Consider the following 25,364-nt stretch of genomic DNA (forward strand, 5'->3'; position numbering starts at 1 on the left):
CATTGTTCCCATGGCCATATACGAAATCTGCGCAATACAACCCAATGTATACGTTTTATGTTATTGGACGTGCTCCATATAAAAACTATGCAGCACCTGCAGCAACAGGCCCTGGCTTCTACCCAGGGGGATTGAATTGCTACAAAAGAAAATATATACGGTCAGCTTGTATGCTCCATTCAATAAACGGTTATACAAGGAGAACCACTTTAAGGCTATGTTCACACAGAGTTTTTTGACAAGTTTTTTGACGCGGAAACCGCGCCAAAAAACTCGTCAAAAAGGGCCCGAAAATGCCTCCCATTGATTTCAATGGGAGGCAGAGGCGTCTTTTTCCCGCGAGCGGTAAAACCACCTCGCGGGAAAAAGAAGCGACATGCCCCATCTTCAGGCATTTACGCCTCTGACTTTCCATTGGCATGGGAGACAGAGAAAGCGTATTTCGCAGAGTTTTATGCTCGCGACGCTCAATGGCCGCAGGCGGAAAACGCAGCGAAAATCGGCGTGCAGGGAGAGGAAAATCTGCCTCAAGCTTCCAAACTGAATTTTGAGGCAGAAATTCCGCCTGCAAAAAACTCTGTGTGAACCCAGCCTAACTGAAGCATGGATAATAAGATAAACAATGTACCGATCTCAAGGACTTGTTACTCTTATAAAAAGCAAGAAGTCTGCAACTTTTTGGAGAAGGAACAGAAAGACAAAGCATAAACATGCTCAGACCAGTGGTCGTACCCATTGCGCAGACTAGCCCTACTTAGGCTAGGTGCAAACTGTTCACATACTACATACTGCAGTGTATGCGCTGGGCCAAGCGTATCCATTGGACCCCATTCACTTAAAATATGCCAAATGTGTTTCATTTTGACGTGCGTTCTGAAAAGAGCAGTTGACCGCTTTTCAGCGCAGAGGAATCCTGCAGAGAAACTTATATCGCACTATGGTTGACGTATGCCACTGTATACTATACGTGGCAAAACGTCTGAGGTTTACTTTTTACTTAAAAACATATTGTATGTTTATTCGGAGATAACCTTCAAGGTCTTGCTCCCTGGATATGTTTGAATTCAGCATTGTTTCACGGATTACGTTTCCTGTATAGAATATATATAAAATATACATTTTGTGCAGTGTGAAAAGCTGCTGGAAAAGTGCATAAACATATAACACTGCATACAGGATACAAATCATCAAATTGTCAACAGTTCATAAATTGCCACATATACTTTCTATTCCAGGTGCGTCATACTTGTGCAACACCATTAAAGGGGTTGTTCACTACCAGACAACTGATGACCGATCCACCGGAAAGGTTATCAGTATATGATCGGTGCGGGTCAGAAACCCGGACCCCGCTCAGTCTGCCTACGGGCACCGGATGTTATTGCACAGTATGAAGTGTCTGGAATATCTGCAGTGAGCCGGAAGCAGTTGGCTCCGTACATTGCATAGCGGCAGTACTGTAGCTATGCTCCTATTCTCTTGAATAGTACTGTGCTACAGCTCAGCCGCTATTCCGTGGCCGGAGCAGCTGATCGGTGCAGGGTCCGGGTGTCGGACCCGCACCGATTATATACTGATGACCTATCCGGTGGATAGGTCATCAGTTGTCCGATAGTGGACAACCCCTTTAAGATACTTAAAGGCTATGTACACTTTGAGACAATTTTTTTTTTTTAATAAATCAATGTTTTATAAAAAAATAAAAAAAAAATTACTTTTAGAGATACAGCTTCTAAGTATCCTGTATACATTGAAGCACTATCTTGTGGTCAAAGCCGAACCCATCAGGTCTGCAGGACTGACTGCTTCGGCGAACTCTTGTCCTGCGTGTCAAATCCAGCTGGTATCGATCACATCGGAGTTCATGAACTTAGATGTGATCGATAATAGCTGGATTGCACCAGCGTTCACCTGAGTCGTCAGTCCTGCTGATCTGACAGATTCGGCTTAGACGACAAAATTCTGCTTCAATGTATACAGGATACATAGAGGCTGTTTATCAAAAAGTAGAACTTTTTCTAATAGAAAACAAATACCGTAAGTTGTTCAAAATGAAATTAAATATTGATTTAAAAAAATAAAATTGCCTTCACAAGTTTACACAGCCTTTAAAGAGGCTCTGTCACCAGATTTTGCAACCCCTATCTGCTATTGCAGCAGATCGGCGCTGCAATGTAGATTACAGTAACGTTTTTATTTTTAAAAAACGAGCATTTTTGGCCAAGTTATGACCATTGCGCAGATCGACTTACCTGCAAACGCTGATGCTGCTGCAGAATCAACTGTAGCCTCTGGTGCCGATGTGGCCGTCACGATGCAGGACCTGTGAGTGACGTCACAGATCTGCACTGCCAGAAGCTGGGCGTTCTGAAGAGAAGTGGATGATACTTCTCGTCAGAACGCCCAGCTAGTAAAAGTATTAAAAACGCCCCGATGTACGCACATAATACACGCCCACTTGGACTTTTACTTTTAAACACACCCACTTGGACTTTTGCAAGCCTCATTTGCATAAATACAAAAATGGTCATAACTTGGCCAAAAATGCTCGTTTTTTAAAAATAAAAACGTTACTGTAATCTACATTGCAGCGCCTATCTGCTGCAATAGCAGATAGGGGTTGCAAAATCTGGTGACAGAGCCTCTAAGTACAAATGTATTATTTGTGCATTTTTAATAAAAAATTGTTTTTAGTATTTTTGATGTAGAAGTATGTAAAGCTGGCCGTACACAAGATAAGTTAGGGCGAAATGGGCGATTTTGTGCATTGTGGCCGAACATCACTTGAAAATTATACGCGAACATAATGGCCAATCATTTGACAATTTGCTGAAGCCCAATCTGTGGGTTAACTTTTCTGCCAGTTTAGCATGTTAATAGTCTTATCATTCGTATGAATGATTCTTCGTACGACTAATCGGCCGCATTCCACGTGACACTAATCTTCAGTATATGGCCATCTTAAAACCAACCAGGAGACTAATGTGAGCGCTGGTACAGGTAAATTGCATTAAAAGAACACTCCAAAATTGGTACAGTGTGTTATACCTAGTGTGATGGCATAGAGAGAAGCGCATGACGCAGGGATTCAAAGAGAGAATACCTGATTCATGTACTGCCAACCCCCACACGAGGCCCTGCTAGAGGAAACTAGAAGTGTCAATGGACATGCCATTAGGGAATGATACCACTAATGGAATAAGCAATTTGTTCTTTATCGGTAGTTTATGTAAAGACAGTCAATATGCAGAGAAGTAGTAGATGTAAAGAGGACAAAATCTAAATCCTAAACTAAATTAGAAGTGAGGAAATGTTTATGAACAACAAGGGTGCAGTGACCTTGACAAAACAAAGTGCAGCTTTCTTAAAAAGTTTCTTACACAAAAAAAAAGTTCCAGCATACATACGGGCTTTCCTAGTTCTATAAAACCACTAGTTGCAATGAAATGTTGCCTGTTGTATCTGAAATGAAATGACATGACTATCGTGGTAACTATACACAGAAAAGTCAAGCAAAATTAGAAGCCTTTTCTGAGGTAGTTACAATGGGTTATACTTACAGCAACAGAAGCCCACTGCCATGCAAAACAGTGACTGGTTGGCATCTGATCATGTGACCGACAGCAGCCAATAAAAAACAAAGCAAGCAGAAGACAAAGTACCACCAATCAATGACAGTTGCCACATACAACACCCACTCCAACACGATTTTAAATCTCAATAACATTTAATCTATTTAAATGACTTTCTACTAAGGAGGATTTACTTATAAAGTTATCTAAAAAATCTGATTAATAACACAGAACGAGAGAGGAAATGACATGGCTTGACTGTTGCCAGACTGCTTTACTCCATCTTCATTCTGCAATTAGCACTGTAACAGTCCAGCTTGTAAGTTACGTCTGACAGTCTGGTTGCTAGAGATATACTGCCTTAGCAACGAGTCTCTCAGGCGAAATCAGACCAAATTGGCAGAGTTGAGGACAGAGAAAGCAGTTGGATCAGCAGGATTGCCATATTAATAAGATTTTTGTGAAGTAAACTCAAGATAGGGACCTCTTCAAACCATAACAGCCTAAAACGCTAACTAACTAAACAAATAATCTGGAAAACATGACTGGAATAAACATTAAAACGGGACATATCTCCAGAGTCGAGAAGTATCCAAAAAAAATTGTAGTTATAAAATGGCTTTGGGATCACTAAATCACGGCTTTCTCAAAGAAACACATTCTTTGTGATGTAATTAACAAAAACTTATAAAAAACAGGGGGGGGGGGGGAAATCACAAATCCAACATTTTACAAAGCTACACATTAAAAAATAAAATAAAAAAAACATAAGCATGAAGAGGGGTATCTGTTGCTATAAAATAAACGATGCGCTTGTCTTTAGCGAGAAGACATGAGCTAAGAAGAAATGGGATGGACACAAAGAATATGTATTTAAGACCCCAAACACAAAATAAATGTAAATTACAAACGTTACCGGCGTCAGACGGATTGCTGTGTGTAACTGCATGACAATTTTAAGTGTTTCAGCAAACATGCTGCGGAGTTCTCCTGAGTAGCAATATACAGCGTCGATCTTGGGCCACCAGTCCAGTGCAGACTTCAAAGGATAAAAAGGTGATACATTAAAAAAAAAATAATAAAAAATAAAAAAAAAAAAGATTATAAAACTAAAAGGACCTAAGAACTCTGATTACATCTCAGTTTTGCCCTACCGGTATACTTTTTCTTTTACAATGGGAGTCAATGATGCACACCAACTGTATGCCTATACAGTGGGGTACGTTGCAGCAGCCTTCCATCGGAGGTATACGTCCAGAGATCTGATCGACGTATACCTCTGATGGAAAGCAAAAACAAGAATAGAAGTGAACGAGCCTAAGTATTCCTTTATTCGGTTATTAGATAAAAAATAACATTACAAACAGGACTATTTGACTTAATACTTTAATTGTAAATTTACTAACGTTCACATTTTTTGCAGCAATGAAAAAGTTAAAGCAAGCCCATGTGCCTGTGCAGACGATGGTATATCAGCTGTTAGGCACCAGAGAATTTGTGTCATTGATGACAGTTAACAGGCTGCTGAGTCAGTGATATTGAATATAATGGCGTGAGCATTCTGCCTGCAAGACCTTCTGTGCGTCTGGTAAGATTACTTCCTGTCGTGTCCTATTACTCTAAAAGCTTCCCTACAGTGAGATCATTAATGCAGCCATGGAAACTGCAAGAGACACAATTCCGATACTCCTTCTACAACTGCAGATCCCCAGTTTTAGTATATGCAATCCATGATACTGATCGGATATTTGTCAAAATAATTGTATATTTTTTCTATTCACACAAGGTACAAAATATCTAAAAAGTTATATAAAAAAAAAACCAGCAAGAATAATCAAATGGAATCATATGTCAATTGCTCTGCTTAATGTGGGAAGATCGTCTAAATTTAGTTTCTTTAAAATGTAACTATAAATGACGTAAGATTGGGCAGTAAAGCAACTATACATAAGGCGTGGAGAGTAGCTAGTGCATGCTGGGATTTACAACCGTACACTGCCTGAGAAGACTCGTGAATGGGTCTATTCTTAACAGGACCCGTGCACAAGACTCCATGAACATTATAGAGTTACCTTGACAACTGTACCACCCTGTGTGAACTAGCGACTCACCATGCCTGATGTAAGATTGAGTCAGCCGAACCCAACCCCGAATATTACTTAAACATATGAGCTTGAAGAGGACTTGTCACTAGGTCACATAAGTTGAACTGGTTAACTGACCTGAATATCGCCTGCTCCCTGATTCCAGCACAGTTTTTCTTTTTTTTCTGGACCCCCTCGTTTCAGAGTTATGGACCACTGTTGGCTCCAAATATGCCATTTTGCTGTAGTTAGCCAATGGGGTGGAGCTAACTTCCCTGCCTCTGATGTTGACCAATCAGCACGAAGGCAGCATGAAGGTAGTTCATGCCCTGTTGGCTAACCACAGCAAAATAGCATATAGGGAGGCAACAACAGTAGGCCATATCTCTGGAACAGGGGGGGTCCAGAAAAAAAAAAAAAAAAAAAAAAGAAAACCAGCGCTGGAATCAGATAGTCAGCGCTATTCAGGTCAGTAAACCAGCTCAGCTTATATGACCCAGTGACTGGTCCCCTTTAAAAAGGAGTTAAAGGGGTTGTACGGAATTAGAAAACATGGCTGCCTTCTTCCAAAAACAGCACCACACCTGTCCTTGGGTTGTGTCTGGTACTGCAGCTCAGCTCCATTCACTTCAATGGAATGGAGATGCAATACCAGACACAACCTGCGGCAGGTTGTTTTAACAATTAAAGTGTTATTCCCATTATTAAATGCCGAAACATTCTGATTGGTGGGGATCTGACTGCAGGAACCCCCACCAATCCCCAGTTAGGCCCCATGCACACAACCGTCCCTGTAATCACAGTCCGTTTTTAGGGGCACGCATTTGCAGGTTGTGCTTCCATTATAATGTATGGGAGCACGGTCCATAAAAATGGGACAAATCCTATTTTTTACGAAAGGTTTCTACGGCACGGACACCTTCCCGTAAATATACAGGAAGGTGTCAGTCGGCCATAGAAATTAATGGGTGCGGACTAAATCTACGGTCGTGGCATTGGGGCCTTTGAAGGGCTTCAGCACCATCACTGTTTTTCCTTGCACAGCAGTACTCCCGAAGTGCCACAGCAAAAGCTGTCAAGGGTCCGCAAAACTAGCACTGTGGCCCCATCATTATCAGGATTAATGGAATTCCCAGCAGTCTGACCCCACAGATCGGAAACCGGTGATGGAAAAAAAAACCTTTAACTTCAGTTTTATATGTAAAGCTCATTCCTATATTAGTAAAAATAAAATGATACAAAAGATTAGTATTGGAAGCCATACCAACCAATAAGCTTATACTAGTGCTATTGAAAGAGGGGGTATGGATCAGCTTTAATAACTGCCTTTTTACCACATAAAAATGTAAATACTTACGTTGGTGATAATTCTGTACAAAGAATTAACCAGCACATAATGAAATGTTGAAGGCGAAGACTGTGCCAAGCAGATCTGTAAAGAAAATGAGAGCGAATAATCATAAAAATCAACACAAATAATACAATTTAATTGAACAGGTAATAAAAATGTCAAAATTTTTTGCATGAGCTTTATATAGCGTGACATTGTTTGAACAATTTTAAAAGGGGAATTCCACTGTCAAATTGGTCAGTTGCAGCTGACCTTTAAACAATAATTGGGTCCTTCAGAGTCCGTCTTGGGGGACAGTGGGTACCTAGATGCACTGCTTATGCACCCATAAAATAACTCATTCATTGATGAGAAGCATCTAGACAAACAGTTGTCAATGGGAGATGTGAAGGAAAAATGGGTTTGGGCAATGGTGTCTTCGTCTCCGCACTGAAACAAACATAGTGTCGGTTGAGCGTGCATGCTTATGGTGGAGGCAGAAGAAATAGCTGTCGGGTGAACAAGGATTCTGCCAATAGCTATTTCCAATATATGGCCAAGCTTTACACAACTGGTTGTATAAGGAGCCTGCCCCCTAACTGCTATGTCTACAATAGAAGACAGAGAATATTAAGCTATGCCCCTTAGCTGTTCAGCCCTTCAGCCAGGGGCGTAACTAGGAAAGACTGGGCCCCATAGCAAACTTTTGACTGGGGCCCCCCCTCCCCTGGGTGTCACACAACCCCCCCCCTTGTAGATAGTGCCTTTTTTACAGCCCCCTGTAGATAACGCCATACAGCCCCCCTCTGTAGATAGCGCCATACATCCCCCTGTAGAGAACGCCATACAGCCCCCCTGTAGATAACGCCATACAGCCCCCCTGTAGATAACGCCATACAGTCCCCCTGTAGATAACGCCATACAGCCCCCCTGTAGATAACGCCATACAGCCCCCTGTAGAGAACGCCATACAGCCCCCCTGTAGAGAACGCCACACAGCCCCCTGTAGAGAACGCCTTACAGCCCCCCTGTAGAGAACGCCTTACAGCCCCCCTGTAGAGAACGCCATACAGCCCCCCCTGTAGGGAACGCCATACAGCCACCCCCCCCTGTAGGGAACGCCATACAGCGTTCCCCCCCCTGTAGGGAACGCCATACAGCGTCCCCCCTCCAAAAAAAATGCGACCTACTGTGTGTCCTACAAAATACATGTATCCCCTCTCCACAGGATATCCACAGGATAGGGGATACATGAGTGATCGCTGGCAGCGATAGGGAGAACGGGGGACTGAAAGTCCCCTGAACTTCTCTATGACAAACCTCTGACTTCCGGCGTCAGCACAGCTCAATAAAAATGAAAGGAGCGCTGGTCACGCATGCCCACAAGCACGACCGGCGCTCCATTAATTTCTACGGAGCTGCCGACACAGACCCCGGAAGTCCGAGGTTTGTGATGGAGAACTTCAGGGGACTTTCAGTCCCCTGTTCTCCCTATCGCTGCCAGCGATCACACATGTATCCCCTATCCTGTGGAGATCCTGTGGAGAGGGGATACATGTCCTGTGGAGATCCTGTGGAGAGGGGATACATGTCCTGTGGAGAGGGGATACATGTCCTGTGGAGAGGGGATACATGTCCTGTGGAGAGGGGATACATGTCCTGTGGAGATCCTGTGGAGAGGGGATAAATGTCCTGTGGAGAGGGGATACATGTCCTGTGGAGAGGGGATACATGTCCTGTGAAGATCCTGTGGAGAGGGGATACATGTCCTGTGGAGAGGGGATACATGTCCTGTGGAGAGGGGATACATGTCCTGTGGAGAGGGGATACATGTCCTGTGGAGATCCTGTGGAGAGGGGATAAATGTCCTGTGGCGAGGGGATACATGTCCTGTGGAGAGGGGATACATGTCCTGTGGAGATCCTGTGGAGAGGGGATACATGTCCTGTGGAGAGGGGATACATGTCCTGTGGAGAGGGGATACATGTCCTGTGGAGAGGGGATACATGTCCTGTGGAGATCCTGTGGAGAGGGGATAAATGTCCTGTGGAGAGGGGATACATGTCCTGTGGAGAGGGGATACATGTCCTGTGGAGATCCTGTGGAGAGGGGATACATGTCTTTTGCTCTATTTTGCGCCTTCAGGACCAGACACCGTTTAGCCATTTTTAGCACGTGTTAGTTAAATGGCTATAACTTTTTTATTTGTTGGGCTAAGGACGTGATTTTTGCGACGTTTTTTCCGTAGACAATGCAGGTTTCATTTTTTATCGTTTTTATACACACCTTTTTTGCTATTTTAGAATTTTTATTCATAAAGTTTGAAAATAATAGTAAAAAAATAAGCTTTTTTACATTTCAGCTATTTTTTTTTTGGTAATAACATAGTTTTACCCTAAAATAGACCTTTTATTTGTGATCGGCATTGTCTACTGTAAATTTTTATATATTACATGTCTATATTAGGGTAATTGGGTCAGCGCTAGCGTTACAACAATGATTGGCGGGGGGGGGGGGACAATTTTTTTTTTGGGGTGGGTATTTTATGTGTATTTATTATTTACATTTTTTTTACACTTTACTTTATTATTTTTTTATTACTATGGTCTGTCCCCCAAAGGTCAAAGAAGACCTTTGGGGAACTTTATATATTTTTTTTCTTTCTTTTACACCATGTTTTTCCACTGTAACTGGAGCTGCACAGCAGCCCCAGTTACAGAGGAAATCAGCCCTCTCATAGTGACGATTGTCACTAATAGGGCTGTGCTGGGTCTTGTTAGACCCAGCAGCAGCCTGCCACTAACGGCACCCGGCGATCAGTCACATGATCACCGGGAGGAATAGAGACAGCGCCGCTGCTGCTGTCTCTATTCCTGTACACAGCGCGCATTCAGCGCTGTGTACAAGTGATCAGAGAAGACAGAAGCAGCGAAAGCTGCTTCTATCCTCTCCTCAGGGTCCCCGGCAGTCACTGACAGCCGGAGACCCGACATTCAGCTGCCCGATCGCGCGGGCAGCAAGTTAAAACCCGAGCCGTAGAAAGTCTATGGCTCGGGTTTTAAGGACCCTGACCGCTGGCCGTAAAAATACAGCCAGCGGTCGGGAACCAGTTAATGGCAGAGCGGGGAGATACCTCCCTGCTCTGCCGTAGTGTTCAGTGGCGTCCCGCTGTAGCAGCCATAGCGGCTGCTAGCGGAGCCTCCGGCCATGGTGGGGGCCCGTGCCGGCGGGCGACACGGGCCCCCTCATGCCGCGGGCCCCGTAGCAGCCGCTACTGCTGCTACGGCGGTAGTTACGCCACTGCCTTCAGCAGTTTATGCAGGGGAAAGGCCTTTTGTGGTGATAACCGCTGATCGCTGAGGGTGAGACTGCTTCTCTTTGAAAAAGGGTTGTCTTCTTGAGACCCCATTATAACCCGGAGTACGATTTCTTCAAGCCTGTGATAGGCTAACCATACGTTTTTGTGCGAAACCTGTATTATGAAAGGGGGGACGGACAGACTGCATAATATACAGAGACAAAATCGCAATTCTTCTGTACATGTGATAATCCCACACACAGATTATGGCTATTGTGAGGAAACATTTTAATTTAAAATCTACAGTTGGAAGTGCATATAGGTTGAAACGTTTCCCTGGGACACTAGGCCATGTATGATCAGTGGGGACACAATCATGATGCTTGTGCTAGCGCCTCCTTCATAGTTTACAGTGACAAGTCCACTGACGTTTTAGGCATAGTTGCTACTATAGGGAATCAGCTATGCCTAGGTTACCCATGAAGGGAATGGTCTGGAGGTCAGACTCCTCACCGATCAAACATTAGTGGCATATCCTATGGATAGGTAGAGAATGTTAAAATCCCGGAGTACAACCTTTAGTTCAGAATATGACCAAATTCAACTATAGTTTTTTTTTACTCTCCTATCCTTTTTCTTTTCTTATCAAGTGCCCAGAGTAAATTTGTATTAACAGGTAAGGCCCCATGCACAAGACCGTAAAAAACAGAGCCATTCACTTTCATTGAACACTGACACCTTTCCGTAGCACTACGGAAGGGTGTCCGTGACGTGGAAGGGTGTCCGTGACGTGGAAATGTTCCGGGAATTATGGAACATGTCCGTTCTTTTGCATTTTGCGGGCCGTGCTCCCATACTTTGTATGTGAGCATGGCCCGAAAATGCGGCTGTCAGTCGGCTGCCGGCCGTGCCCGCAATCGTGGGCACGATCGTGTGCATGGGGCCTAATATAGTAATGTGAGAAAATGCATGTGCAGGCTTTTTTTTTTTTGAAACTCGGTTTATTGTAAAAGTACATACAAAAATCATCAGCAAATGGAAACAAAATAGTAATATTAACATTAACGTTCCTGCATACCATGAATACACATTAGAAACAAGAGTTTGCAATTTACTTTTATACATGAAGGCGAGTCACAGGAGACTCCAAATATTCACTGCACGCAGGCAGGTCAGTGTCCCACTTATTTGTGATTCTGTAGACATACAGGTCGCAGTTATTTACCAGATCCAAGCTCCATTCTCACACCTAGGGTATTAAAAACCTGGTCAAGTAGATCTCAGATCCCTCCTACTTGAAGTGGTAAGGATTCTCTAAGGTCGCCCACGCTGAAAGATGCAAGAGGTGAGGAGCACCACTCTCCCCAGATATTCAAGAATTTATATTGACATACTCTATGTTTATATACTATATTTTCATATGGGAGAATGGCATTGACCAGGCTTTTCCATTGTGATGTATCTGGAAAAGTGTCCCCCATCCATCGGATAGCTATCGCTTTTCTGGCTAAGAACAGGGCTTCTCGCAGGAAGATACCCTCATAGTGTGTCCGGGTCCTCTCCCCCAATAGCCCCAATAAGCAGAGACCTGGTTCACATGGAATCGGGTTAGTCATAATTGAGGACAGTATTTGCGTCACTTCTTTCCAGAAGTTGGCTATGACTGGGCATAACCACATCATGTGGTCAAAGCCAGCCTGATCTTGAGAGCATCTAGGGCATCGTGTGCTAGGTGCCCTTCCCATCCGATATAATCTGATAGGGGTAATATAACATCTGTGTATGATGTACAATTGCGTCAATTTATTGTTCGCTGCAGGCGAGACCAAGAGATGTGATCCCATGGCCTCCCCCCAGTCCTCACTCGATAGTGTGGGAATAAGACCCCTCCATCCAACCTCAACCGACATCTCAGCGTGAGCGACCCTCTGCAACAGGAGGTAAGTATAAAGGGCAGATACCATCCACCTTGGTCCCTGTGTTCTCAGAATACCAATGAGTGGAAGTGAAGAAATGGATCTCTGATCTTCCCTGAACTGGGATTGTAAAGCATGCCTAATCTGTACACAACGGAATGCATCTATCTCAGGAACCCGGAATGTATCCTGTATCTCTCTGGCTGATATCATATGCCCCTCGTCATCTATCAGGTTTTGCACCTGCGTTACACCTACTTCAATCCAAAAATCAGAATCCTGCATCCCCCTAAAATGAGACAGACCCTGATGAGACCAAAGTGGCAGCTCTGCAACTATGTCCTCCCATTCCAGAACTTTCTTAACATGTGACCAGACCTGCCTGGCTAGTTTAATTATTGGCAAGGAATGCCTAGGGCTATATCCATGTGGCTCAAGTATGGGCCACAAAGAGGGGATCCTAAGAAAGTGGGCCAAGTGGAGTTCTGCATTAGGCATTGGTTCCTCGGCTACCCATGCCTTAATATATCTTAATTGGCCTGCCAAGTAATACAAGAACACGTCAGGTAGAGCGGCCCCCGCCTGTTCCTTGGGGCGTTGGAGCGTGCCAAGTTTAAGCTTGGGTCGACTCTCCCCCCATACAAAGGAGGAAAATAAGGAGCTTACCAGATTGAAAAATCGTTTAGGGACCAGGGTGTCCGCGTGTTCTAGGAGATATAACATTTTGGGCAGCACTATCATCTTAATTAAATTTATTCTTCCTGCTGTCGATATAGGGAGCGCCTTCCAGACAGCAAATTTATCTCTCAGATATGTCAACAGGGGATATATATTTAGATCATATGAAGCGCCACTATCCCTAACTATATGGACCCCTAAGTATTTAAAACAGGAGACCACCTGCAGGCCCTGGAAGTCCGTATCCCACCCACAGTTATCAGGTCTAAGGGGCATAAGAAATGACTTACTCCAATTGATATATAGGCCTGAGAACCGTCCAAACTCTTCCAGTATTGTCATTGCTCTTGGTAAGGAGGCGTTTGGATTAGCCATATACAAAATCATATCGGCATAAAGACCGATCCGATCCTCCCGTGGTCCTATGCGGATACCCTGAAAAGCCGCATCTAGACGGATGCGGATAGCCAGGGGCTCAATGGCCACTGCAAACAGAAGAGGGGACAGGGGGCATCCCTGCCTCGTGCCTCTATGGAGACAAAAGGAGGGAGACAATATCCCATTGACCAACACCGATGCTTTCGGATCTTTGTATAGGATTTTAATCCATTTAAGGAATCTCTCGCCGAAACCAAATCTGCGAAGGACCTCAAACAAATAAGGCCACTCTACTGATCAAAGGCCTTAGCCGTGTCCAACGAGGCCAATGCCCAGTCCTGCTGCTCCCACCACCCTATCTGGGTCACCACCTGAGCTCTGCGGATATTATCCGATGTTGATTTGCCTGGGATAAAACCGGATTGGTCCGGATGAATAATATCTGTGATAGCGCCACTAAGTCTAATAGCTAAAAGTTTGGTTAGGATTTTATAATCCACATTGAGTAGGGATATCGGGCAGTACGACTCACATTCCTCTGAATTTTTTCCTGGTTTCAAAATGACAACTATAGTGGCATCTTTCATCGAGACTGGTAACTCACCCTTCTGAAAGGCGTCCTCAAATACATTCAATAACTGGGGATTTAGAGTATCTGCATATTTAATATACACCTCTAGAGGGAGACCATCCGGGCCTGACGCCTTCCCTTTTGTCATGGAGGATAAGTATTCTTCAATCTCCTGTACCGAGAAAGGGGCCTCTAACTTTATTCTATTCTCCTCTGACAACCCTGGGAAGTTTGCCCCATCTAAATAGGAGTTCAATTCCTCCATCGAATACTGCGCCTGCGAAGTGTAGAGTTCCCCATAAAAATCTGCAAATCTATTCAGTATGTCTAATGGCGTAGTAGCCGTACCCTGGTTTGGTTGGGATATACGTAGCATTGGGGGGGACATGGTATTTTGTGTCGCTATTTGTGCAAGCAGCTTACTCGACTGATTACCGTGCTCAAAAAAGGATTGTTTAGAGAAGAATATCCTTCTTGCTGCCTTTTCCTTGACTAGAAGCAAGTATTGTCTGCCCGCTGCCAGCCACGCTTCTCTGTTACCCTGAGTAGGGTCCCGTACGAAAGTATCCTCTAAACCCCTGCATTGTTGTGCTAAATCCATTTCTTGTCTGGCTGAGGAGCGTTTAACATAGGAAATAGAGGATCTCAAGCACCCTCTCAGATACGCCTTTAATGTATCCCACACCAGTGCACTATTTTGTTCTTGTGAATACGCTCCTAAAAAAACATCTAGTTGGTCAAGTATTCTGTCACTTCCCGTAAACAATTGCAACCAAAATGGGTGTATCTTAAGAGCTCCCCTCCTTCCGTTGATGTAACTGTAAAAGAATCGGGCTATGATCCAACACCCCTCTGGGCAAGTGCTCTATAGAAGCCATGCTTGAGAAAATGGCGGGAGACCCAAACACGTAATCAATGCGTGACAATGCGTTAAACTGAGGGGTATGGCACGTGTACTCCCTTATTCCCGGGTGGCTCACTCTCCATAGATCCAACCATCCTATCTCCTCTATCATAGATGCTAGCGGAGTGGGACTCATGGGGTCCCGGGGACCCGACCTAACAGTAAAGCGATCCAACAGAGGGTCTATATAGGGTGAGGTTCAGGTCCCCAATTAGTATAACTCCCGCCTCCTGATAAGTGGATGCGAATGTGATAGCCTCTCTGAGTATACTCATTGAGCCCTGTGGCGGGTTGTAGATACCAATTATGACATAAGGGACAGAGTTTACATTAGCATGAACCAGCACATATCTACCATCGGTATCTATTCTTGTATGTAACGCCTCCCAGCGTAAATTCCTATGTACTAGCAGTGATACTCCCCGTGATGCTGAGGATCTAGTAGCATGCCGCCCCCATTGAATCCAAGATTTACTCAGCATATGCACCTTATCTGCCGTAAGATGCGTTTCCTGAAGGCATATAATATGAGGCATGTGCCTCCGTAGTACAGAAAAGATCACATTTCTCTTACCCGGCGTTCCCATTCCCCTCACATTCCAGGACATAAATTTAAGTGTCGCCATATTCCTCTCTATACCATATCTCTATGTGAAGGCACCATCCCCCCACAATCAGCGAGCAGTGATAATGGGACCCTGTTCCCATGTCATCATGTAGCAGGCATGCAAAACCGTATTGAACCTTAAACCAATAACTTTGAACAATTAAGCTCATAAGGAGCTGCTTAAGCCTACAAGGCATAAAAAATGCAAAGTGCATAAAAACGGGGGAAGTTTCCACTGCTTAGGTTAGTAACACAGAGGAATCAAGTTAAGCAATAGTACCTTTTCAATGGCTTCACCCTTTGTTAAGCTGTATTTCAGCCATATAAGATTCCATGTTTCCTTCCTTATAACTTAGATAAACGTGAGGGTAATTAATCCAGTCATTTAAACTATAACATTTTACTCCTATGCCGCCTCAATATATCTGCCCCTCTCCCCTTATCTTCTTCAAGGTTTAGTACATACATATACTCAGTACATCAAGAACCCTTCCAAGTATATAACCCATGTGTGTGCGAGATCAAACATCCACAGCATAGGGACCCCTCATAAAATACATATTGCAATCATGTAAACTCACTGTCCCCTTCATATAAAACATGGTCCTCAAGTCAGCGTCGAGGAGATCGTCCATGTCTGGTGAGCCACTCATCTGCCGCCTCAGGGGTAGTGAAAAACACGGATCTCTCTCCATCCACTACTCTGTCGCGCAGGGTACGCCATAGAATATGGGATCTGACGCTCCCGAAGTCGTCTCTTGACGTGCATGTACGAGGCCCTCTGTCGTTGTAGTTCCAGGGAAAAATCCGGGAAAATGGACACCGTCGTGTTTTCCACTCTGATCTCTCCTTTGCGCCTCGCCGCCTGCAGCACCATATCTCGGTCCTTGCAATTTAGCAATCTCGCCAGCAATGGTCTGGGATTCGCCCCGGGTGGTGGTGGTTTCGCTGGCACTCTGTGCGCCCTTTCAACTGCAAAGGCCATTGAAAATACTGTATCCGGGAATAGGTCTTTCAGCCACTTCTCCACAAATTCATCTGGTCTGGGTCCCTCCGACCTTTCAGGGAGGCCTATTATCCTCAGATTATTTCTTCTCAGTCGATTCTCGAGATCATCTGCTTTTTGGCGCCACAGCTCCACTTTTCCCGACAGGTCCCACAGCGTGCGCGGTACTGCAGCCGTTACATCTTCCAGGTCTGAAACCCTTGTCTCAACCTGAGTTACCCGGTCTCTCAGATTATGGAGGTCCTGCCGCATCAGACCGACATCCACCTTCACCTCCTCCACTTTCGTTGTTACCGAGGTACGTGTCTCCAGAATCGCCGCCAGGAGCGTCTCCGTCACCTGCTTCAGCGTTAACTCGGGGGGCACCGCTTCCCCTGCCTCGGCGAGTGCAGCAGGCCGTCTCTCCTGATCATGTGCCGACGAGGACTGCTCCCCCCGGGCGCCATCTTGTCCCGAGTTCCTGGCGAACTCTTTCAGTTTTTCCACCGCTCCCGAAGTTTTGGAGGGTCCCATATTGTGCCAAGTGGGTTTCCTACCCTTCTTTCTCAACAGGTAAGGAATTTGGGCTGAAATACTTTCTCCACAGGATGAAATACAGGGTTCAGCACACGGAGCTAAGGTTCAGTGCGACCGCTCACATCCGTGCCTGGCCACGCCCCCCCGCATGTGCAGGCTTTTATATTCCAGCAAAACATAAAAAGATCTGAGCTCTGCAAGCTGCGGTGGCTGGCATTGGAAATCGGAGCAGCGAAACATGCCATCTAGTGCTGGCTGGACCCTGAAGAAATAATACTTTGAATACTTTAATTGTTCTGATTCAGTTGTAACTTCGGACATGATCGTTTCTTTAGCTTCATGCACACGACCGTGCCCGTAATTACAGGAAAGGGCCGCTTGTCCGTATTTACGGGCCGTGCTTCCATTATAAAATATGGAAGCTTGGTCCGTAAAATAGGGGACGGTGTCCATCGACCATAGAAATGATTGGGCCCGTAATGACAGTCCATAATTACGGGCCGATTTTATGGTCGTGTGCATGGGGCCTTTAAAGAGGTTATAATATTATAATCTTTAAGATTAAAATACAGATATTGGAGATTGCAGCTGCAAGTAGGAAGGAGGGGCATGAATCAGCTTAATAAAAAAATGAATTAAGAACCTTTATGTAACAAAACAAAAAGGAAATCAAACTTTACAAACATACTTTGAAATGCTGGTTGTTGTGAGGGTTGATCCTAAAGCAAGAAACAAGGCAGTCGATCATAAGATCCACATCTGCGTTCTGGTTTCCTGCACCTCTAGAGAAAGGTTTGCTTGGATTGAACAGCAAATTCTAGTAAGACAAGAGGTACACGTTAGTCAATTATTTAAGACAAACGTAAACAAGTATATGATAACTACAAATTACTAAAAGGCTTATTAATCCAATTTCAGAATATGCATTGAGAAGGATGGATTACGAAACATTAAAAAAAAAATGCTAAATTCTGTAAACAACGTTCAGAAAAAAAATGAAGCCCTGTTCACACTGCGTTTTTTGGCACCAATTTTGATGCGGAAACCACATCAGAATCCGAAAAACTGCACCAAATCTCGTTCCATTGATTTCAATAGTAAGGAAAAGCATTTTTTTTTCCCCATACAAAAAAAATGAGCCAAAAAATGCTTAAAAAAACGGCTTGTATTTAAAAAGCTGCCTCAAATCAGAAAGGAATTTTGAGACAGACTAAGGCTGGATTCACGCGAGCATGTTCGGTCCGTAAAGGACGGAACGTATTTCGGCGGCAAGTCCCAGACTGAACACACGGCAGGGAGTCGGGCTCCTATCATCACTGCAGGACAACTGACATCACCTCGCTGCAGGACAGCTGTCCCGTGCTGTAATCATGTTTTCAGTAGGGGACAGTAGTTCCACGGAAAGGCAGGGACTCCTAGCGTCGTACAGAACTATGAGGCTAGAAGCCCGGCTCCCTGCAATGTGTCCATTCCGGGACTTGCAGCCGAAATACGTTCCGTCCTTTACGGACCGAACATGCTCGTGTGAACCCAGCCTTATTCTGCTTGGCAAAATGCCCTTACTGGAATTATTTTAAAAAGGGCTATACAGCTCTATGGAATTGCTACCTGTCCAAAAACCCAAAACCTCATACGTGTTCATAAACAATGTTACTTTCAGCCTGCACAATTTTCCCACTTTATAGAGCAGCAGTCTCTGCAACGTCTGCACAACTAGGGAGAAAATGGCTATAAAATGTGGCGAAATGTTATTTATAAAAAAAAAAAAAAACACATGCTATTTCAGATTGCACTCTGAGGACATATGTGCAAGAAATTTAGAACAAATAACTGTAAATACGTCTCAACCAGGCACAAATAGTCGAGTGAGCTGGTAGCAGCCTATATGAAAAAGTTGTACTCATTAATATGTACATATGCAACTGAAATTAAATGGAGGCCTCCTGCAACCGGCCGTAGCGGTGTGCACAGTCTGTAATTACGGCACGGACGGCCGTGGATTGCCATCCGCAGTCACGGACCGTGCACATACAAGAGGTGCATTCATTCCAATGAGCCTGGACCGCAATTGCAGACCATATAATGACACGTCTTTTTTTTTTTTCCGGTCCCTGCTCCGGGCAATGCAGGGACCGTGGAGACCACTGTCGTGTGCATTGATCCATAGGAAAACAAGTGTTCTATGCTATCCGCAATTGCGGTTCCACATTTACGGATGGTATACGGCCACAGAACTACGGTCGTGTGAAGGACGCCTAATAGAGTCGGAGCTTTTACATTTTGTATACACATCAAAACATTATTTATTGTCAAAAATAATTTACATTCAGTATACATAAAAATCAGTTTAACTAAATGAAAATCCTGCAGATTACATGAAGGAATAGGGTTATCCAATAACTAAATATGTCAACACGAATACTGCGGATACCTACCTTCAAGTCAATGACTAAAGACTGGACAAGATGAAAGATGACTGAGTTATCCTCCCAATTGACATACGTAGAAGCCTTGCACAACTTGACACAAGCAATTGCAGCACTTTCAGTCAGTGGTTTTCCTACTCCATGCCCAGTTAAAGCTTTCCTGAGGTTTTCAAGAAACAGTTTCTGCGGGGGGGGGGGGAAATAATAAATAAATAAAATAAAAAAAAAGAGTTTTTCACTTGTGTTAACCTTAGGGATGTCACGATACCAGAATTTGGACTTCAATACCGATACTTTGTGTAGTATTGCGATACTATATACCAAAACTATACTTTTGCCAATAATAATTAAAAAAAGTTCTTCAGTTTTTCTGGTGTGAGGCGCGAGGTGTGATTCATTTTGAACCTCCATGTGCCTCACATTAATAGTAATTAACCCCATCATGTTCCTCAGTCATAATGGACAAAATTGGGTTAATGTGTGAGGTACATGATGGGGTTAATGACTATTAATGTGAGGCACATGGAGGTTCAGAATTCATAATACCTCGTGCCTCACATTAATAAGTGAAAGAAAGCAGGTTTTATTTTATAACCGCGTAAACATGAATGACGCTATAAATGTGTTATTACGGTCGCGACGATACGGAATGTGTATATTTTATTTATTGAGACTTATTTTAATGTTTATTGTATTGTGTGTGTGGTTTTTTATTTGATTTAACATTACTTCATTATTATTTTCTAAACTTTAATGTACTGGCATATATCTTTATGCCAGTACATTAGCCTGTGTACTGATCGTACAAAGGCAGTTGTTAGGACATACCTAAGTATGCCCTAACAGGAAATATGGTCAGACAGCCCTGGGGTCCTTCAAAGGACCCAGGGCTGTCTGCCCATATATTGTATGGCCCTCGATCGCATCACAGGGATTCCCTGTGACGCGATCCAAAGGGCACCCCCCCTTCTCATTGTCCCCTGAATGCTGCAGTCAGCTTTGATCGCAGCATTCATGGGAATAGCGGCGGAGATGAGGTTTCTCCGATCTCCGTAGTTAGAGCAGGGCTGCGGCTGTGTAATACAGCCATGGCCCCGCTCCTGACAATACACGCGCGGTCAGCATGAGATGATGAGCCGCGGCGCAGGCACCGAAGACAGAACATGGGGGTGTTTTGCAGTGCGCCCGCCATGTTCTGTCTTCAGTGCCGCCGCTCATTAGTGCAGCGCTGGTTGCACGACATCATGCTGACCACACGCGCACTTCTCAGGACTCAGGAGCGGGGCAATGGCTGTATTACACACCCGGAGCACCGCACTAACAACATTCACGTGTTACTATATTTAGCTGGGTGGCCACACAGCTTAGTATCGAAATACATAAAATTACGGTATCGAAACAGTATCGAAGTTTCGATGCATCCCTAGTTAACCTAAAAAAAAAAAAAAATCCTAAATCACTCAAGAGAAAACTAACTGCAATAGATGTCAAGAAGTCTCACAAATATATCAGATGTGTAAGGAAACTAATATTTTTTACTTCTAGGGTGTAGGGCTTTTGGACGTGCATTTTTTTTTTTACAGGTGAAAAAGGTGCGTTAACATGTATTAGCTGTAAAAAAATAAAAATAAAAAAAAAAGGATTAAAAAATTGTAAACTAAGTACGTGTGAAAACCTCCTCACAACCCGTTTTATACAGTTCCTATAACAACTTATGAATTACCATAATCATTTGTTAAGTATCAGGTCTACTCCCTTATTTTTCAATATCCTCAATTTTAAAGGTAGCTTATACATTTTATTGAAAGGTATCAAAATGTAATAATATTTGTATATACAGTCTATAAGGTAAGTACTTGCTGTGTGCAGATTCTTTATTTTGTGGTTTATTTTAATGTATAATTTTTATTACCTCCAATAAAAAGTGATTTAGCAACAAACAAGGCTTTAGATCCTCTTACCTTGTTCATTTTGTTTTCTTCTACAACTTCCTTAGAAATGTCCTGGATGATTTCAGGACATAGAACAAGTAAAATGATCTGCAAGGGCCACACAGCTACTTTTCTCTTGTTGCTTTCCGCAAAACTGTCCACCAGGTCAAATAACTTCTCTGCACAGTCTATAAGAGGGAGAAATAACAAAAAGTCGTTATTTTAGTTAACAAACAGTGTTCATAAAACTATACCTGCAGATAAGCCACATATGTGAAGGGATTACAATAAAATTTTTTCTCCAAATTCTATTAAAATTTTTTATAAACATTTTTAAGGGAGCTTTATAAAGCAATTGGTCACTAGATATAAAAATGAAACATCTCTGTGAAAGCCTTTCAATAGACCACAAATAGAATAAACTTCAGATTGTGACAAAGAAAACAAACAAAAACGAGAGGGTGGAAGCTGCGTTCCCCAATGGACTGGACATGAAACAGATTTTAAAGGGAGTACTCAGAAAAAATTCTCGGTCTTATTTAGGGAAACAAACCATGGGACACCCTAAAGCAGTCCCGAGGGGTGGGAAAAGAAAAGGCCAGTCAGCCACTGTACAGATGCTTGCAAGACCTTGCAACCAAGCAAATCATCTCCAGAAGAAAAGGTGTGCACTCTGTAAAACTTGGTACATGCGTGCAGAGAAGATCAAGAACCAACCTTGCACACTTGAAGAAAGAAGGCCTCATGGGGAAAACAGACCAGGAGGTTCTAATCACCATATTGGAACGGCCAGTTCCCGGAATGGGGGTTTCCTACAATTGACCAAGTATACCTAGGTGAAAAACCAACCGAAGCCAGCGGGCAACAGAAGCCTAAGGCTGTGTACACATCAGAATTCCTTTCCACTGAGCGGTTCCGTCGGGTTAACCCCTCAACAGAAAGGCAAACTGAAACCTTAGCTTCCATTTCCATTAAACTCAATGGTGTCAGAAACCTAGCTAATGGTTTCCGTTTGTCACCGTTGTGACAGGGTTCCTTTGTTTTGACGGAATCAATAGCGCAGTTGTTTACAGAACATGTCCACCACTTTGAAGGTGGAAAACGTTCTTTTACTGCGACACAAAAAATAAATTAGGACGAAAAAAAAAAGGAGAACTTGAATGTGCATACGTATTCACCCCCTGAAAGTCCCTACTTTGTGGCACCACGTTTTGCTGCAATTACAGATGCCAGTCTCTTGGGATATGTCTCTTTTAGCTTAACACTTCTAGAATCTGGGATTTTTTTGCCCATTCTTTCAAGCAAAACTGCTCCAACTCCTTCACGTTAGATGGGTTGCGTTGGTGTACGTCTTCAAGTCATGCCATAGATTCTCAATTGGATTGGGGTCTGGGCTTTGACTAGGTCATTCCAAGACATTTAAAGATTTCTCCAGTGTACCTTTTGTAGTATGTTTAGGGTTATTGACTAGCTGGAAGGTGAACCTGCGTCCCAGTCTCAAATCTCTGACAGATAAACAGGTTATCCCCAAGAACTGCCCTGTATTTACTGCCATCCATCTTTCCTTCAATCGTGACCAGCTTTCCAGTCCCTGCTGATGAAAAGCATCTCCACAGCAGAACGCTGCCGCCACCATCATGCTTCACTGTGGGAATGGTGTCCTTGGACTGATGGGAAGTGTTGGGTTTGTGGCCCACATAGCGTTTCCCATGATGGACAAGAGCTTAATTTTAGTCTCATCTGACCAGAGAACCTTCTTCCATGTGTTTGGGGAGTCTACCACATGCTGTTTGGCGAACGCAAAACTTGTTTTCTTTAAGCAATGTTTTTTTTCTGGCCACTCTTCCATAAGCCAGACTGTCTAGAGTACCGCTTATAGTGGTGCTATGGACCGATACTTCCATCTCCGCTGTGGATCTTTGGAGCTCCTTCAGTGTTATCACTGGTGTCTTTATTGAATCTCTGATCATTTCCTCCTTGCCCGGTCTGAGTTTTGATGGGTGGTTTGCTCTCGTCAGGTTTCAAGTTGTCACATTTTATTTTTTATATAATGGATTTAATGGTGCTCTGTAGGAATATTCAAAGTTTGGGATATTTTTTGTTTTTGGTTTATAATCCAACCCTGATCTAAACTTCTCCACAGCTTTGTCTCTGACCTGTTTGGAAAGCTCCTTGGTCTTCATGTTGCTTGCTTAGTGGTGTTGAAGACTGAGGGGCCTTTCTGAACAGGTGTATTTATATGCAGATCACGTGGCTGATCACGTGGCACTGATTGCACACAGGTGCCCTTATTCAGCTAATGATGTGAATTCTGGAGTTAATTGGTTTGACCAGACCTTATTTAGTGGTTTCAAAGCAAAGGAGGTGAATACATATGCGCCAAGTCTTTCGTTTTTTTTTTCTAGGCAGGCAATTTCTTTCATTCCACTGTAACAATTTGTACTATTTTGTCAGGTCCATTACATAAAATATAATTTTAAATCCATTTAAATTCCAGGTAGTAATGCAAGAAAACAGGGAAAACATGAAGAAGGGTGAATACTTTCACAAAGCACTGTAAATACAGATAAGACAGGGCTGTCAGAAATCCTCCAGATAGAAGTCACAGCAATGAGGAAAACAACCTTCCAGTCGAGAGATTGCAGACAGATCTCAGAGAGGTTTAAACTTTACAGATTGCAGTGCGTCCAGAACCAAGGTAAAGTCCCATGGAGGAGTAGGGGGAACGATGAGAAGGCCACGTGAACAACCCCTTACAAGCAAGGGAGATTCTGATCCCCGCACCAATGTATGTTGGTCTTTCAAGAACGGTGGTAAATGCAGGCCAAGGAAAGCTTCTTCAGGTACCCCTGAAAGAATAACCTAACAGAATTGGTGAGCGTATTCAGTGGAAACCCTGATGACCCAAGCAATAGCAAGAATCAGTGTCTAGACCGAGCCAGTAGCTTTAAAGAAGGACCTAAAGAAGGACTCTATGCAGCGGTCCAGTGGATCACGGAATGACGCTGCATCCGCCATGTGGATAGTAGTTGTCTTGGCTAGATGAGAGAAAGCAGGATCAACCACTGGCGATTTCGACCATTTGGAGGAGGCAACCTCTGAAGAGGGGTACATAATATCCAACCGAGTGGTAGAAGAACTTCTAGTCAGGGTGTTTTTACAGCTTGGAAACTATGTCCTCAAACGCTAAGTGAGAGAGAAAAAACTTGTGACACCGTCTAAGTGGGTGCAAGCAGACTGCTTTTGGGTGGAGGGGAAATTTAGGATCCGTGGCCTGCAAGGTGTCCCAGACTGCATTGATGAGGTTTAGTAGTATAAAAATTGTGACAGCATCCCACTGGGTGTCCAAACAATGATGTATTTATTCTTCCATCAAAATACAAGCTGTTTTGACCCACACAGGGTTCTTTATCAAGCATAATAATGTGACTAGAGAGACAGGGTATATAAAGCCTAAACAATAATTGCTAATCCAATCAAAAGCAGTTACATCATCCACACAGATGTCCATATCATTTACATAATTCCCTTTAAGTTATACATACATCATAATATATCACGTGTAGTACACGCCAAGGTAAGTCCAGGTGCCCATTGTGATATCTACGAATGCGACCTAGATCACTCCATGAGCAAGAATCCCATAGGGTCCACTGCACCCGAGGCTCTAGCAGACAATCTAAGACGCTAGCACCAGCGGTCATGTGACCATCATCAAGGTAACTAAGTAGATGTTTAAATCAAAACACTGCACAGGCGAATCTACTGTGTTTCTTATAGTTCTAAAAGAAAAAAAAAAAGGAAAAACTGTGGAAGCCGATCTACCCCACCACCAACCTGTATGAGACCTTGACCTGTTCCCAACCACCTTCTTAGATCTATGTTGGCCAGTAGAATTTACTGTATAAGGTAGTTTAATATCATGGTGTTTCTTAAATACAACTGCTTAGGTATGCCAAGTCAGGACCTCATAGTACGTGTACGTACGAGGCACCTTAGCTTACATAACATAAGGCAATATAGATCTGTAGCATACCATACATATATAACATCCACAAGATTTTCTACCATGATGTTATTTAATGAAATATCTATCTACATATTGCTCAGCAGTTGATATTATTTATACCTATAGACAACCACATCG

General features: G+C 43.5%; 1 protein-coding gene across 1 annotated transcript in view; it reads right to left on the minus strand.

The window, feature by feature from the left end:
• The window catches only part of NF1 (neurofibromin 1), a 191,913-nt gene that overhangs the window by 128,497 nt on the left and 38,052 nt on the right, over positions 1 to 25,364 (minus strand). Inside the window, exons 8-12 of the mRNA XM_075852828.1 lie at positions 21,248 to 21,405; positions 19,296 to 19,469; positions 17,549 to 17,677; positions 7,014 to 7,088; positions 4,489 to 4,611 (exon numbers count right to left, since the gene is read on the minus strand). Of these exons, the coding sequence (XP_075708943.1) occupies positions 4,489 to 4,611; positions 7,014 to 7,088; positions 17,549 to 17,677; positions 19,296 to 19,469; positions 21,248 to 21,405 (659 nt within the window). The remainder of the gene's footprint in view (positions 1 to 4,488; positions 4,612 to 7,013; positions 7,089 to 17,548; positions 17,678 to 19,295; positions 19,470 to 21,247; positions 21,406 to 25,364) is intronic.

This window comes from Rhinoderma darwinii, chromosome 2 (genome assembly GCF_050947455.1).
Source record: "Rhinoderma darwinii isolate aRhiDar2 chromosome 2, aRhiDar2.hap1, whole genome shotgun sequence".
Lineage (NCBI taxonomy): Eukaryota > Metazoa > Chordata > Amphibia > Anura > Rhinodermatidae > Rhinoderma > Rhinoderma darwinii.